The sequence below is a fragment of the Hemitrygon akajei genome, chromosome 1 (assembly GCF_048418815.1).
Source record: "Hemitrygon akajei chromosome 1, sHemAka1.3, whole genome shotgun sequence".
NCBI classification, from domain to species: domain Eukaryota; kingdom Metazoa; phylum Chordata; class Chondrichthyes; order Myliobatiformes; family Dasyatidae; genus Hemitrygon; species Hemitrygon akajei.
The window spans coordinates 188,211,294-188,227,393 of NC_133124.1; the positions used below are offsets into that span (position 1 = coordinate 188,211,294).

A 16,100-nucleotide genomic window follows, 5' to 3' on the forward strand; every position below is an offset into this window, starting at 1 on the left:
TAATTTCACAGCACTAATATTTATTCTTCAGTACAGATTCCAATATTCCCACCTCAGTTTTTAATAATCCTCTGAATTCCCACCTAATGGCAACACACTTATTGCAGCCTCACAGAACCAAATTCCAGAGGACTGGACACCAGCAGATCAGAACGTCTCCGATCAATGCCAGATGGGAAAGAAGCCATATTGTAAAGCATTGGTTTATTCTCTGGACAAAAAATAACGGATGCTCACTGGAACGATAGCAAAGTAACATTATCATTTGTGTGGATGTAGGAGGCAGGAACGCCCATGGTTGGTTTTAATCCATCTGTTCCTTAGGTCATCCATAAGCTTCTTTGAGCTCAAACACCATTATCTTGAGAACTAGTTCTTCAACTGGAGCAATGGAGCCCGACAAGCTGTGGAATCTGAAGCAGACTTTTACATACAACTGATTGTTTGGTGTAGCACCAAGTACAAAATTGTCAGAGAATCACGAGAAGGTTGATCAGGCAGCACTCGGTGTCAGTGGAACTGCAGAGGAAAGCGAGGCAGGAACTTTTAAGATCTGGCCCTTGCTGTGAAGTCTTTCTGTGAAAATGAGATTGTCCACTTATCCATCCCCATCAGTCCCCTTCTTGCAACCTTCCCAAATGTAAGCCCTGCCCTACCCTCAACACCACTCCGGGCCGTAAACAGTACTTCACAGGTGAATCCACCAGTGTTATTTATTATCTCTGGTGTTGCCCCCTCCACACTGATGAATCAGATGCAGATTGGTGGGGGGGGGGGGAACTTCATTGAGTATCTTTGTTCTGTCCGTTGTAACTACCAGGACATCTCAAAGGCGGCCCAGTTTAATTAAACTTTGTATTGCCACAGTGACATTGTCTCTTCTCCTGCCACATTGAGGCCAGACACAGATTAAAGAAGCAACACCCCATATTCTGTCTTGGTAGTCTCCAACCTGACAGAGTCAGCATTAATTCCCCTAATGTCCGATAACCACTGCCTTCTGCCTCCCCCCACTTTGTTTTCCCTTATCCCTCGGGTCCAATGATCCTTTCTCTTCCCACTCCAACACCTTCACAATGTGCCCATGACCCACACCTTCCCCCTTCGGGTTCCCCACCTTTTTCCCTTTATTCCATGGTCTATGTCCTCTCCTATTGGACTCATCTTTTTCAGTCCATTGCCTCCTCCACTTATCCTCTTCCCACATCATTACTGCTTCTTCCCCTCTCTCTCACCCCTCCTCTCCCACCCAACCCTGCACCTACCTACCCACTAGTTTCCCACACCCCCACCCTTGGATTCTGCCCTCTTCCTTTCCAGTCCTGATGAAGAGACTCGGATCGCAATGTCAACGTTCATTTCACTTCGTTGCCTAACTTACTGAGTTCCTCTAGCATCTTTTCACTCCAGTCTAGCATCTGCCTTCTTTGCGTTTGCAGAATACATATTATTTTGCCTTCCAGTGCCAGTAACAGAGAGATTTCAGTCACACTGTACAGAGTATATACCGCGCTCTTCCATTTACATACAGCTAACTGCATGCCGGGTTCTGACAGCACAGAGATTAGGTCAGGACTTGGGCCAACTTGCATCTACCAGTAGTCACTCCACACAGTGCCTTATTGTTTTGTGTTAGCCACTGCATTGGAAGATTGTTGCCTCAGGTTTAATGTTTTTTTTAAGCAATCTTATCCCAGAAATTTTAATGAAGAATACAGAGAACGTTTGGAAGAAGAAACAGATTTATTCTAGATCTGTGGACGAATGGTGGATGGCAAGCCAAGGGAATGTGCAGGGCACCCAGTGGGATCTCATGCCCTGTTCTTTATTAAGGGGAAATGCTACTGACAAAGCATTGGAACAAAAGCTGATTATTTAGCTGGCCTCACCAGAAAGGCCACAAAGAATGCTGTGCTGATCACATATGAAACTACTCTGCAACCACAGAGCAACATCTGGGATAATAAACTATTTGGCATTGTCTATGTACGAAGAGGCTCCAGAACTACAAGCAGGCCTGTCAGCTGTTAAAGTGGCAGTATTTCTGCCTGTGATTCGGTGGGAGCAGTGAGCACACTCAGCTTAAACCATAAGATCACCTGTGTTCCACTCCAGGATATAAAGAATGGATTTCATAAAATAGAAGGGAAAAAAATTAAAAGTTAGGCAATCACTGACGCTAATGATACGTTGTAGGAATGACATCCAGCAGAGAGGAAGTCAGCCACCTGTAAAGAGAAAGCGTCTCATCAGGAGAGTTCCTGGAAGGATTCCCCCCTCACATTAAAAGAGGCAAGCCTTCTTCTTGAGCTCAGTCCTCCTCCACTGGGGCAACTTATCAAATTCCTTTATCGTCATCCCAAAAACCTCTTGGAACTCCTCGGGAGACAGATGCCTCTGTTAAAACAAAAAGGAATAAACACTGATCAAGCTCCGGAAATAACAAATCCATCATCAGGTCAATGCCCCAACTGATTTACCCCAAGCAGTTGGCTTATTTCTCTGTTCCATTTCAAAGAGCTCCTCATGGCCAAAGAAGCTCACAACACTTTTACTTCCTCAGGAGGATGAAGAAGTTTGACATGTCCCCATTGACCTTTACCGATTTTTATCAATACACCATGGAAAGCATTCTGCCCAGATGCACCACAGCTTGGAATTAGAGTCACATCAGGTTAACTATCACCGGCGTAGGCATGAACCTTCTTGTTTTGTGGCAGCAGTACAGTGCAATACATAAAATATAAGTTACAATAAGAAATAAATATGTAGTGGAAAAAGAGAGAAAATAGTGAGGTATGTTAATGGACTGCTCAGAAGTCTGATGACAGGAATAGCTTCTTTCCCTCTAAAACACTGTGTCTTCAGGCTCCTGCACCTCCTCCCTGATGGAGGTAATGAAAAGAGGGTATTGTCCTGGGTAGTTGGGGTTCTTAATGATGGATGTTGTCACCTTGAGGCATCGCCTTCTGAGGATGCCCACGATGTTGGGCAAGCTAGTGCCCATGATGGAGCTGACCGAGTTTACAACCCTCTGTGCTTCCACCCCCCCCCCATACCAGATGGTGATGCAACAAATTTGAATGTTCTCTATACCAGTAGACTTTCACTGAAGTCCTTGGTGGTGTATCAATCATCTCAAATCCCTAATGCAATATATCCACTGGCATGCCTTCTTTGTAATTGCATCAATACGTCTGGCTCAGGACAGATTTCAGAGATCTTGACATGCAGGAATTTTAAACCACTCACCCTTTCCACTGCTGACCTCTCGATGGGAATTGGTGTTCTCTTGACACCCCTTCCTGAAGTCCGTAATCAACTATTTGGTCTTGCTGAGATTGAGTGCAGGTCATTGGTATGGTAATTTCTTTACATACTGTATGACTGCAAGAAACTACACAGACTTGTGGATGCAGCTCAGCACATAACAGAAACCATCCTCCAAGAACTATGCCTATACTCCTCACTGCCTCAGCAAAGCAGCTAGCATGATCAAAGACCTCACCCATCTCAGGCGTTCTCTCTTCTCTCCTCTCGTATTAGCCAGAGGATACAAAAGCGTGAACGCTTACACCACCAGGCTCAAGGACAGCTTCTGTCCAACAGTAATCAGACCCTTGGACAGGTCTCTTGCACAACAAGATGGACTCTTGACCTCACAATCTACCCTGCACTTTATTATCTACCTGAACTACATTGTCTCTGTAATTTTCACACTTCATTTTATTACTTTACCTTCTTCTACCTCAGCCATCTCCTGCTTCGCACATGGGAGCAAGAACCATGCAAATACCATTCCTCTCCCTCTTCATGTTCACATATTGTCACTGCTCTCCCCACCACTCAAGAAGAGCCTAGAGAAGATAAGCCACTTGCTGAAGGGATGGGGGGGCGGGGAGGATGAGTTGTGGCAAGGTGGGTGGGAAGAGAGAAATGGAGAGCAGTGTGGATGGAAGAGATGAAATGGAACAAGTTCTGCCTGTCATCCTTTCTCTGTGCGTCTCTATGTACAATCAACCTGGCTGGGCATGGCTGTGTTTGCTGGAATCACCACAACAATCTTATTAATATATAGCAGTAATCTTATACCACCAGCCACGTTTTCATTCACATTTCACTGCTACCCAGCCTAACTCACTTCTCTCTCTCTCAGTGCTGGCAAAGGTACTTCACCTCAGAATCAGAATTAATATAGCCAGCATATGTTGTGGAATTTGTTGTTTTACGGCAGCAATACATTGTAACACAGGGCAATAAAAACTATAAATTACAGTAAGTATAAAAGATAAATAAGTAGTGCAAAAAGAAGGGGAAAATACTGAGGAACTGTTCGTGGGTCCATTGTCCATTCAGAAATCAGATGACAGAGAGGAAGAAGCTCTTCCTGAAACATTTGAGGTTCCTGTTTCTTCTCTTTGATGGTATCAATTAGAAAAGGGCACGTCCTGGGTGACTGGGGTCCTTAATGATGAGTGCCACGTTTATGAGGCATTGCCTTTTGAGGTTGGCCTGGATGCTGGGGGTGGGGGGGCTAGTGCTCATGATGGGCTGGCTGAGTTTACAACTCCCCGAAGGTTTTTCCAATCCTGTGCGGCGGCCCCTTCACACCAGACGGTGATGCAACCAGTTAGAATGCTCTCCACGGTACATCTGTAGAAACTTGCGAGTGTCTTTGGTGACATATCAATTCTCCTCAAACTTCTAACGAAATACAGTTGCTGTCGAGCCTTCTTTGTAGTTGCATCAACATGTTGGGCCCAGGAGAGATCCTCAGAGATGTTAACAGCCAGGAACTTGAAAGTGCTCACCCTTCCACTTCTGATCTCTTGTTGAGGACTGGTGTATGTTCTCTCAATTTCCCCTTGCTGAAGTCCACAATCAATGCCTTGGTCATACTGATATTGTGCAAAGTTGTTGCTGCAACATCACTCAATCAGCTGATCTCTCACTCCTGTAAACTTCATCACCATCTGAAATTACACCAACAATAGCGGTGTCATCAGCGTTATCAATAGCGTTTGGGCTGTGCCTAGCCTCACAGTCGTGAGTGTAGAGAGTTGAGCAGTGGGCTAAGCACGCATCCTTGAGGTGCACCAGTATTGATCGTCGGTGAGGAGATCCGCTCAGACTGTAGACTCGAGGTGGGGAAGCCAAGGATCCAGTTGCAGAGGGAGGTACAGTGATCCAGGCTTTGGAGCTTTTTGACTAGAACTGAGGGCTTGATTGTGTTGAACACTGATAAACATCAGTCTGACATCACTATTGACAAGGCAACCCAAGGCCAAGTACTGAGCATTACACAGACCACGAGGTGTAAGGTGATGATAATACAGCTCAACCGTTCAAACACATCTATTCTGTACAACCACCCCCTCACTTTACTGAAAGCCCTCTTGCAAAGGATGGTCACCTTGATGGGTTTCTACTGTAGGCCCTCTCATAGCCAAAGAGAACTAGAAAAACAAATTTGCAAGGAGAGGTTGATTAGGGATTGTCAGCACTTTGTGCATGGGAGATAATGTCTCATGAATTTGATTCAAGATTCAAAATTGTTTAATGTCATTTCCAGTATATAATGTTACACCAGATCTGATGCAGCACAGAAAATTACAGTAAGATAAAGAACACACTAATAAAAAAACTATAAATATAAATACATGGGATAGCTTATATGCATAGCTTGATTGTATGTACATAAAGTGATGCTAGGTCCAGGAAGTCTGTACATAAGATGAGAGGCAGGAAACGAGAAAGTAGTAGTGGAAGTTTCGATCAGCCTTACTGCTTGGGGAAAGTAACTATTTTTGAGTCTGGTGGTCCTGATGTGGATGCTACGTAGCCTCCTCCCTGACGGGAGTGGGACAAGCAGTCCATGAGCAGGGTGGGTGGGACCCTTCATGATAATGATGGCCTTTTTCAGCACCTTTCTGTATATATTGGTGGGTAGGCTGGTGCAAGTGATGCGTTGGGCAATTTCGACTGCCCTTTGTATCTTTCTGTCTGCCACAGTGAACTTTCCATACTATGTAGTGAAGCTAGTATGTTTGGAAGATGTCCTCTGTAGAAGGTCATGTATATTGATGTGCATAGTCAAGCTTTCTTTAGCCTCCTCAGAATGTAGAGCGTTCGTGAGCTTTCTTGATTGTGTTCTGGGACCATGAGAGGTTGTGCAAGATGTGTCATCCCAGGAGTTAGAAATTGCTCATGGTTTCCACTGCTATGCTGCCAATGTAAAGATAGATATGAGGATTTGATTGAGATTTTGAAGAAATAACCAGGAAGGTCGGTGAGGTCAGAGTAGTAGACGTAGTGAAGATGGACTTCAGTAAGACCTTTAATAAGGTTCCATATGGTAGGCTGCCATGGAAGGTTAGATCACATGGAATCCATGAAGAACTAATTGTCTTGATGGTAGGAAGCAGGGGACAATGGTGGAAGGTTGTTCTTTTTTAAAGTGGAGGCCCTTAACTAATAGTGTTCCTCGGGAATCAGTACTGAGCCCATTGCTATTTGCCATCTGAATCAATGATTTGGATGGGAAAGTTTGCGGATTATACCAAACTAGATCTTATTTGGTTTCATCTGCAAACTTTCTAGTCGTAGACGATGAAAATGGTTATCAAGATTTACAGAGAGCCCTTGATCAGCTGGGTAAGTGGGCCTAAGGAATGGAAAAATGGAGATAAATTCAGAAAAGTGTGAGGTGTTGACTTTGGGAAGGCATACAGGGATAAGACAATCAGAGTAAAATGTAGGGTCCTGGGGAGTGTTGTAGAACAGAGGTACCTAGGATTACAGGTACACGGCTCCCTGTACAAGTGTGGTGAAGAAGGCTTTTGGAATGCTGGCTGAATATAGGACACTGAATATAGAAGTTGGGATGTTATGTTGCAGTCGTACAAGAGTTTGAAGAGGCTGCACTTTGAATATTGCGTTAGTTTGGTCACTGTTATTGGAAAATGCCATTAAGCTGGGTGGAGTGCAGAGGAGCTTTACAAAGCTATTGCCAGGACTCAAAGTTGAGCAGGTTGGTTCTTTATTCAGTGGAGTATACGAGAATATGGGGTGGTCATTCAGAAGAGCATTATATCTTGAGGGACATCGACAGGGTCAATGTGCATGGTCCTTTTCCCAGGTTTAGGGAATCAAGAACTGGAAGGCATCGTTTCAAAGTGAGAGGGAAGAGGTATAATAGGAACCCGACGGACAACTTCTTCACCCAGAGGGCGGTCCACGTATGGGACGAGCTGCCAGCTAGAGAGGTTGAGGCGGATACATTAACCACATCTAAAGGACACTTACAGGTTGAGAATAGAATAGGAAAGGTTTGGAGGAATATGGGTCGAATGCTTGGTTGCCATGGACCAGTTGGCTGAAGTGTCTGCTTCTATCTCTTGCTTTCCCAATTTTGGTAAAGAGGCACATACTTACAAAGATTCTCTTTCCACAATTACTAGCTGACCTGCTGAGTTTATCTGGAAGCAGTTTTGTTTGAGGTTTGGAATTGGAATTAGTTATTATTGTGACATGTATTGGGGTACAGTGGGAAGCTCATCTTGCACACTGTTCCTACATTCATAGTTCAAATTAAATTTATGTCTCCATATGCTACCTTAAGATTCATTTTCTTGTAACCATTCACAGCAAAACAAAGAAATATAACGGGAACCAATGAAAAACTACACACAAAGATCGACAAATTGATATCAATTCATTACACAGTGTATTGAGGCAGAACAAGATAAGAAAACAGCAGATTGCAGACAACAGTGGAAAACATTAGGGTGGAAAGATCATAGCAAGGTACAGTAGAGTGTGGGGTCAAGAATTCATTTTGTCGTACTAAAGAACCATTCAATAGTCTTATAACAGTGAGATAGAAGCTGATTTTGAGCCAAGGGATGAGTGCTTTCAGGCTTTTGTATCTTCTGCCTAATGGAAGAGGGGAGAGAGAGAGGATGTCCGAAGTGGGTGGGGAGGATTATTCTGGCTGCTAAACTGAGGCAGCAAGAGATGAAAGGAGTTTATAGAGGAGAGTCTGGTTTCCATAACGTGCTGAGCTGTGTCCACAAATCTCTGCAGCTTCTTGCGGTCACATACAGAGCAGCTGCCATGCCAAGCAATGGTGCGTCCGGATAGGACGTGTTTAGTGGTACTGTGATAAAAATCGGTACGAGTCATTGGGGACATGCCAAATTTCTGTAGCCTCCTGAGGAAGTACAGGCACTAGTGAGCTTTCTTGATCATGGCATCAGCATGGTTGGACCAGCAGGCACCATTGTTTTCACTGAGAATTGCATATGTAGCAGTATTTAAATCTACATCATCGTCCTTAAGATGAGAGATTTCATTTGGAAAAATTCAGACAGCCCTCCCATGCTCTTAAAATTTACATTTCACAATTCACCGTTGGAAGTTAATGTTGAATCTGATTTCCATTTTTAGGTGGCAGAACACTGTAGGCCACAAGCTCACTAGTTTCTACACATCACTTCTAGGTTTTTCATCAGCCATCTTAATTTGTCCCAGATGTAGGGTCCACCTCCAGCTGAAGTATCTCAATCCAAAACATCAGCTGTCCATTTGTCTCCCTGGACGCTGTTTGACCCACTGGATTCCTCCAACATCCTTAGTCCACTGATGGACAGCGCTTCTGCCACTGGGCACAGCTTCTCCCTGATAACTAAGGCCTCGTCAAACATGGCTAAATCTTCTCTGCCCAAAGGAGAACACCATAGCTTGTGTTGTCCTTCATATAACTGCTCCCTTGCCCCTTGTCCCTTCTCCTTCTGACCTTCCCAAGCCATTAACACACTTAGAGCCAGAGACAAACACACTGTTCCACACTCAAGGCCAAACCAATGATTGAAAAAGAACAACTTCCACACTTGTTTATTCAATACTCATCTATTAAGCAAGGATTCTACTTTAACAGCCTTCTCCACTTGTCAGCCACCTTTATAGTCTTATATTAAGTAACTCTTCCTACATTCTTTTTTAAAATTAAGTTTATGTTATTTTTTCTTAACCTTGCTACCAAAGGGAATCAGCACTACTGTCAGCCACCCATTACTCTCAGTCTCCTTCCTACCATTCCCCATTTGTTTTGTAAACTGAACTCCAAACAACAGAAAGTCTGCAAATGCTGGAAGTCCAAGCAACACACACAAAGTGCTGGAGGAACTCAGCAGGGCAGGCAGCATCTATGGAAAAGACCGTAAGACTGTAAGATCTAGGAGCAGAATTAAGCCATTTGGTTCACAGAGTTTCCTCTGACATTTCATCATAGCTGGTCCAATTTTCCTCTCAGCCCCTATCTCCTGCCTTCTCCCCGTGTCCCTCCATGCCCTGGCCAATCAAGAATCTGTCAACCTCTGAGTAAAGAGTCAAAGTTTCGGGCTGAGACCCTTCAAACGGACTGCAACTTGAACTGCTGCTTTATGTAACATCACTATTAGACAGTAAACACCTGTCACACATCTCCTGTCAGTTCTGGACAGCTCTCTTCATTAAAACCCAGAACCTCCTGTCTTTGGGCCACTGCTCCTTAATCCCAGTACTTTGGTGAGCGCAGTTTGTTAACTCTCATCCTTACCTCCAGCCGTGGCCTGTCCATTCCCTGAGGCAGATTGATGCTCCTGCTGCTGCAAGCCTTCAGTAACTCATAGGGGTAAATCTGTGTAGGTAGTGCATGGAACAAAATTCATTGCAATTCAAGTATCCACTCCTGACTTACACTGGTGCACTCTCTACTAACAAGACAGGCATTCTCTGCCACAATGACCTTTACCCTCCCCACCCTTCCAGGTCAAGGGGCAGAGCCTGTCCTTTCCCTGCTGTGAAGACTGCAGAGGCTGGGTTGTCCCTCTGCCTGCTCCCTTGCAGCCTGTTCAATTAACTCCAGTACTACCTGTTTGCGACAGGACAGTACAATCAGCAGCCCGATCGGTGAACTCCAGAACCACCTACTGTGGGGGGAACAGAAGCCAAGCCCACGACTCACTCCCATTAACTCTCCTCTTTGCAGGAGGAAAAACCTACATCCTCAAAGTGAACACTAGCAAGCAGGAACGTACTTGTGAAACATGATTTATTTTGAGAAATAGCTCAATCAAAAATGACAGTGGTGGGAAATCATAGGAGAAAATCTAAAGAGATAGGATGTGTAGTGTAGGCCTCTGTTAGTCTCGATAGACCATGGATTTGCGCCTCGGAAAGTTTCCAGGGCACAAGCCTGGGCAGGGTTTTTTTTTAATGGAAGACAGGCAGTTGCCCAAGCTGTGAGTCTCCCCTCTCCACACCGCCGATGTTGTCCAAGGGAGGGGCATTAGGACCCACCGGTGTCATCGCAGAGCAATGTGTGGTTAAGTGCCTTGCTCAAGGACACAACGTGCTTCCTCAGTCAAGGCTCGAACTAGCAACCTTCAGATCACTAGGCGAACGCCTTAACCACTTGGCCACACGCCAACACAGATAGGATCTATGTACACTTGGAAAGGCAGGGTCTGCTCAGGAAATGTCCGTGTGGCTTTCTATACAGGTAATCCTGCCTCACAAAGTTGATAGAGTTCTTTTGAGGAGGTAACCAGGGAGAGTGACGAAGACAGGGTCTTCAGGTAAGTCTACGTGGACTTTAGTAAGGTCTTGCCTGGTAGAAAATCACAGTACATGGGATCCAAGGCAAGCTGGCTAATTGGATGTAGAATTGGCTAGGAAGCAGAGGGTAATGGTGGAGGGATATCTTTACGATTGGAAGTCTGTGACTACTGGCATCCCAGGGACCCTTGCTGGTTGTGGTATATATCAATTTAAATGTGAACGTAGAAGTGTGTTTGTGGATGACAGGAACGCTGGTGGTGCTCTGGATAGTGAGGAGGGTCAGATGGGAGGATGGGCAGGGCTTTGGCAGATGGCATTGAATCCAAGAAGTGTGAGGTGACACACTTCAGGAAGTCAAGTAGACTGGTAAGGCACTAAGAAAGGTCACCAAACAGAACGAACCATAGGCCTGATTCTATCGCTTCTGGACCGTAGTAACACAGGCATGAAGTAGTGTAGAAGGCATTCACAATTCATAGGTTGGGGAATAGAACATAAGGGTTGGAATATTATGACCCAATTTATAAAATGCCTGTTGGACAGCCCCTTGGGAGCACTATGTGTAGTTTTGGTCGCCAGACTATGAGAAGGGTGTGATTACACTAGGGAGAGTGCAGAGGATATTCGCCAGGATGTTGTCTGGACTGCAGTTATGGGGGAGAGACTGGATAGGCTTGCTTTCCCTGGAATGAAGGAGGCTGAGGGACGACCTAATAAAGATATATAAAATTATGAGAAGGATGAATATAGGATGAATCTTTTCCCAATGGTTAGGTGATAGCAAAAATAGTAGGAAATATGTGCAAAGTGAAAGTAAGGAATTATAAATGGGACTTTTGGGGAAATAATTATGTATGAAGAGGGTCTGATATTCGGAATGTGTTGCTAGAAAAGGTGAGGGGATTGGAAACAGTCACTACGTTTCGGAGGTGTTTGCTCAGACACCTGAATGAGCAAAGCACAAAAGGATATGATCCTACTGGGATTAGTGCAGACGGGCAAATTTGGCAGCATGAAGGAGATGGGCCGAAAGGCGTGTTTCTCTGCCTTTCCACTCTGTGACTGTAATGACTCCAAGGAGCCGAACCCCAAGGCTCAAGGCAAAGTCTGACCTTCTGTTCCAACATAGTGGGTAAGGAGGAGCCTCGGTCCATCCTGGCCGTCAGGGTCACCCCATTCTGTAACGATAAATTCAGAGGCAACAAATCCACACTGCAGCACAGGGTCCCAACATCACCGGTGTTATCAGCTCGGCCCCACGGAGACAGGCCTCACCCCTTACCCACCTAAACCCACCCCCAATGCTCTTGTACCCATACCTTACACCACCACGCCACTGCACCCACCTTCTGCCCCAGCGCCGCGCGCCCGCATCTACCTTACACCACCACGCATCCTACACCCGCTACACCCCTTACACCTCCTAAACCTCTTACCCAACTACCCTCCTTACTACCACTTATACCCCAACTCCCCTTACCCACTACACAAAGGACACACTAAAGACACCGAAGGGACGGGCAACCCCCAGGGACTGTTGGACAGGGGGATGTGGGGTGATACTAGGGAGTGAAGAGAACAGCGACTGTCCATCACGTGGTGTGGTGATCAGTACCAGGTGCTCTAGCCGTGGGTAGTCTGCATCCACTGTTAAAATGGGACTACCAAACGTGTGTGACAGCTCCTGGTAGTCATCCGAGTAAAAACATCACTAAAAAAATACCTTTCCTGAGGTAAATTACCCAGGTAAACAGTGAAGATGGCGAGCTGAGCTTGGGGGATGAATTGATACAAGTGTAGTTCCAAAGCTCTGGGAGCGAGCTTGGATCGCTCAGGGCACCAAATTACCTTCATATTTCAGCTCCCCCTCCTTATGGTTTTTAAAATTGCCTTCTGTTGTTTTTAAAAGTTTTCCAATCCTCTAATGACCCGCTAAGCTTTGCTCTATTACACACGCTCTCTTTTGCTTTTATGTTGGCTTTGTCTTCCCTTGTCAGCCACGGTTGTGAATTTTGAATTGAATTGACTTTATTACTTACATCTTTCACATACATGAGGAGTAAAAGTCTTTATGTTACGTTTCCGTCTAAATGTGCCGTGTGCAATCATAGTAATTTATAATAAATAGAACAGTCAATGTAACATAGAAATACACTCAAATCAGTGTCATTAATCAGTCTGATGGCCTGGTGGAAAAGTCTGTTGGTCCTGGCTTTTATGCTGCAGTACCGCTTCCCGGATGGTAGCAGCTGGAATAGTGTCGTCTTTTCTTTAGAATACTTTGGGATGAATCTATCCTGCACCTCCTGAATTGCTCCCAGAAACTCCAGCCATGTCTGCACTGCTGTCATCCACACTACTGACCCCTTCCATTGAACTCTGGCCAGCTCCTCCCTCATGCCTCTGTAATTCCATTTACTCCACTGTAATGCCACTACATCTGACTTTAGTTTCATCCTCTCAAATTACAAGGTGAATTCTATCGTATTATGATCACTGTCTCCTAAGGGTTCCTTTACCTTAAGCTCCATAATCATATCCAGTTCAATACACAACACCCAATCCAGAATTGCCAATCCCCTAGTGGGCTCAACAGCAAGCTGCTCCATAAATCCATCTTGGATGCATTCTGGAAATTTTCTTTTTTGTGATCCAGCATTAATTTGATTTCCCAATCTATCTGGATATTGAAGTCCCCCATGACTAATATAACAACACCTTTTTGAAATGATTTTTTTCAATCTCCTGCTGTAAATTGTAAACCACATGCTAGCTACCGTTTGAAGGTCTGTATATAACTCCCATCAGGGTCCTCTTATCATTGCAGTTTCTTAACTCTTAACAAGGATTCGACATCTTCCGATCCTACGTCACTCTAGCTAAAGATTTTATTTCATTTTTTACCAGCAGAGCCACTCCTCCTTTTCTGCCCACCTGCCTGTTCCTTCGACAGATTGCGCATCCTTGGATATTAAGCTCCCAACTACAATCGTCTTTCAGCCATAATTCTGTGATACCCAGAACGTCATGTCTGCCAATCTCTAACTGTGCTACAAGATCATCTACCTCATTTTGTATATTGCATGCATTCAAGTATAACACCTCCAGCCTATATTTGTCACCCTTTTCAGTTTTGTCCCCCTTTTCCACTGCAACCCATCCCACTGACTGCAATATTGCCCTATCACCTGTCTTCACAATGATATTAATTAAGACTGTCTTGCACCAAGTGCTTTGTTTATATGTAAGCCACGTTTCAGAGTAATGACAGGAAGTGCTGAAAATAAATCCAAGGGCATAACCCTGGATTTTTACTCTCTGTCATCAACTCTCTTCATTTCCAGTTCATGTTCAGTTTATGTATACAGCTAAACAAAACAGTGTTCCTTGGGGATCAAGGTGCAAAACACAGTACTGTGCAGAAGTCTTAGGCACGTATATATACTGGAGTGCCTACGACTTTTGCATAGTACCGTTGTAACTTTATGTACTGCACTGCTAGCACAAGAAAAAAACAATTTCAAGACATATGTGAGTGATGAAAACCTGATTCTGATATGGGTCTCTATTGTGGACCAAGTGTGGGAAGGGGACAGGAAGAGGGGAATCATGGTTGGGGAAGGGAGAATGCAGGAAGCACCAGGGAGACGTTCTGTAATAACCAATAAACCAATTGTTTGGAATCAAATGACCTTGCCTGGTGTCTCAGGGCTGGGTGTGCCTGCACCCATGCCAACTGCCCTGCCCCTGCCAACCAATCCTCCTCTGCCACCTACCTGTCTCACACTCCTCCCACGGTGCTCGACCCTCGCCATTCCCAACATACTTTGCTCCCGCCAGATTTACAAACTTGCTCTCCGCTCCACATTGACAAATACAGTGCTTGGGCACCTATATGCTGTGTATTTCTATCACCTTCTTTGCTTCCAGCAGAGTTCCTACCTTTGACATTGGACATTAAATGTTAATTCTCACCTCTTGTACAGGACACATTCCAGAGCATGTATCGAGCACTTACCTGAATATCTGTAAGAACAGGAGAAGAATGATAAGAACAGGTGGTTTCAAAAATACTGAGATTTTATTCTCAGTCTGAACATTCCCAATAAAAATCACCCTCTCTGCAGGAGGCCAAAATTTGAGAGACAAATGTGCATGTTACAGAAAAGACACTTCATTGAATTTGTTCATGAACAAGAAGAGAAAAAGACTAGACAATCTGAGAATTGAACCTTTGAAGGGTGGAAGGATCTTGAACGAACCCAAATTATCCAGATCTGGTTGTGCCAAAACTTTGGCCTCTTATAGCCACAAATGAGCAAAAGTTCACTTTTCCACCAGTATATCATTGCTTACGTTGGAACCAATACCAAGAAATGGAAGCAATAATTTGTCCAAAGTACATGTTAGTTTTCCTTGCAGTGGAGGAGGCTAATAGAGGGACCTAATAGCAGTATTTAAAATTAAGGGCCATTGATAGAGTAAATAGTAGGAAACTTTTTCCCATGTCAGAGTTATATTAAGTGGTGCACTGGAGGAAGTGCAGAAGAGATTGGAGAATGTTGATTATGCATTATTGTCAGCAGTTTTGGGCCCCTTATCTGAGAAAGGATGTGCTGAAACTGGAGAGGGTTCAAAGGAGGTTCACAAAAATGATTCTAGAATTGAATGGCTTGTCATATGAAGAGCGTTTGATAGTTCTGTGTCTGTATTCACTTGAATTCAGAAGAATGAGAGGATACCTCATTGAAACCTATCGACTGGTGAAAGGCCTTGATAGAGTGGATGTGGAGAAGATGTTTCCTAACGTGGGAGAGTCTAAGACCAGAGGACACAGCCTCAGAATAGAGTTGTGTCCTTTTAGAATGGAGATGAGGATAAATTTCTTTAGCCGGAGAGTGGTGAATCTGTGGAATTCTTTGCCACAGGCAGCTCTGGAGGCCAAGTCTTTATGTATATTTAAGGCAGAGATTGATAGATTCTTGATTGGTCAGGACATGAAAGGGATACGGGGAGAAGGCAGGAGGTTGGGGCCAAGAGGAAAACTGGATCAGCCATGATGAAATGGCGGAACAGACTCGATGGGCCAAATGGCCTAATTCTGCTCCTATGTCTTGTGTTGAGACTGGATTAACTAGGCTTGACTTCCCTGGAGTGAAGGTTGCTGAGGCGTGACCTGAGAGAAGTGTATGAGATTATAAAAAGCATAGATGGGGGGGGGGGGGGGGGTGGGGGAAGAGGACCAGAATCTTCACCAATGATAAGGCTATCAAAAACAAGAGACAAAAAGGGATAGGAGCAGAATTAGGTAATTTGGCCCACTGAATCTCCTCTGCCATTCCATCATGGCTTCTTTATTACCCTGTTAAGAGGGAGACATTTAGAGTATTAGGAAGGAGAAAGTTTATTTTATTTAAAGAGTGGAGCACAGTGCCAGAGGCATAGTGAATCAGATACGATTACTACATTTAAGAAGCATTTAGACAGGCTGTTAAATA

At 44.5% G+C, this 16,100-nt stretch overlaps 1 protein-coding gene across 8 annotated transcripts in view; it reads right to left on the reverse strand.

Moving 5' to 3' along the window:
• dmtn (dematin actin binding protein) overlaps nucleotides 1–16,100 on the reverse strand; it is a 77,662-nt gene continuing 61,562 nt past the window's right edge. For 6 of the 8 annotated variants that reach the window (XM_073056781.1, XM_073056755.1, XM_073056796.1 and 3 more), the window contains exon 14: nucleotides 11,773–14,628. In XM_073056781.1, the coding sequence (XP_072912882.1) occupies nucleotides 14,567–14,628 (62 nt within the window). In that variant the 3' untranslated portion in view covers nucleotides 11,773–14,566. Of the gene's footprint in view, nucleotides 2,398–9,598; nucleotides 9,680–11,714; nucleotides 14,629–16,100 lie in introns of those variants that run through there. The other 2 variants (XM_073056816.1, XM_073056805.1) reach the window with 2 other exon arrangements.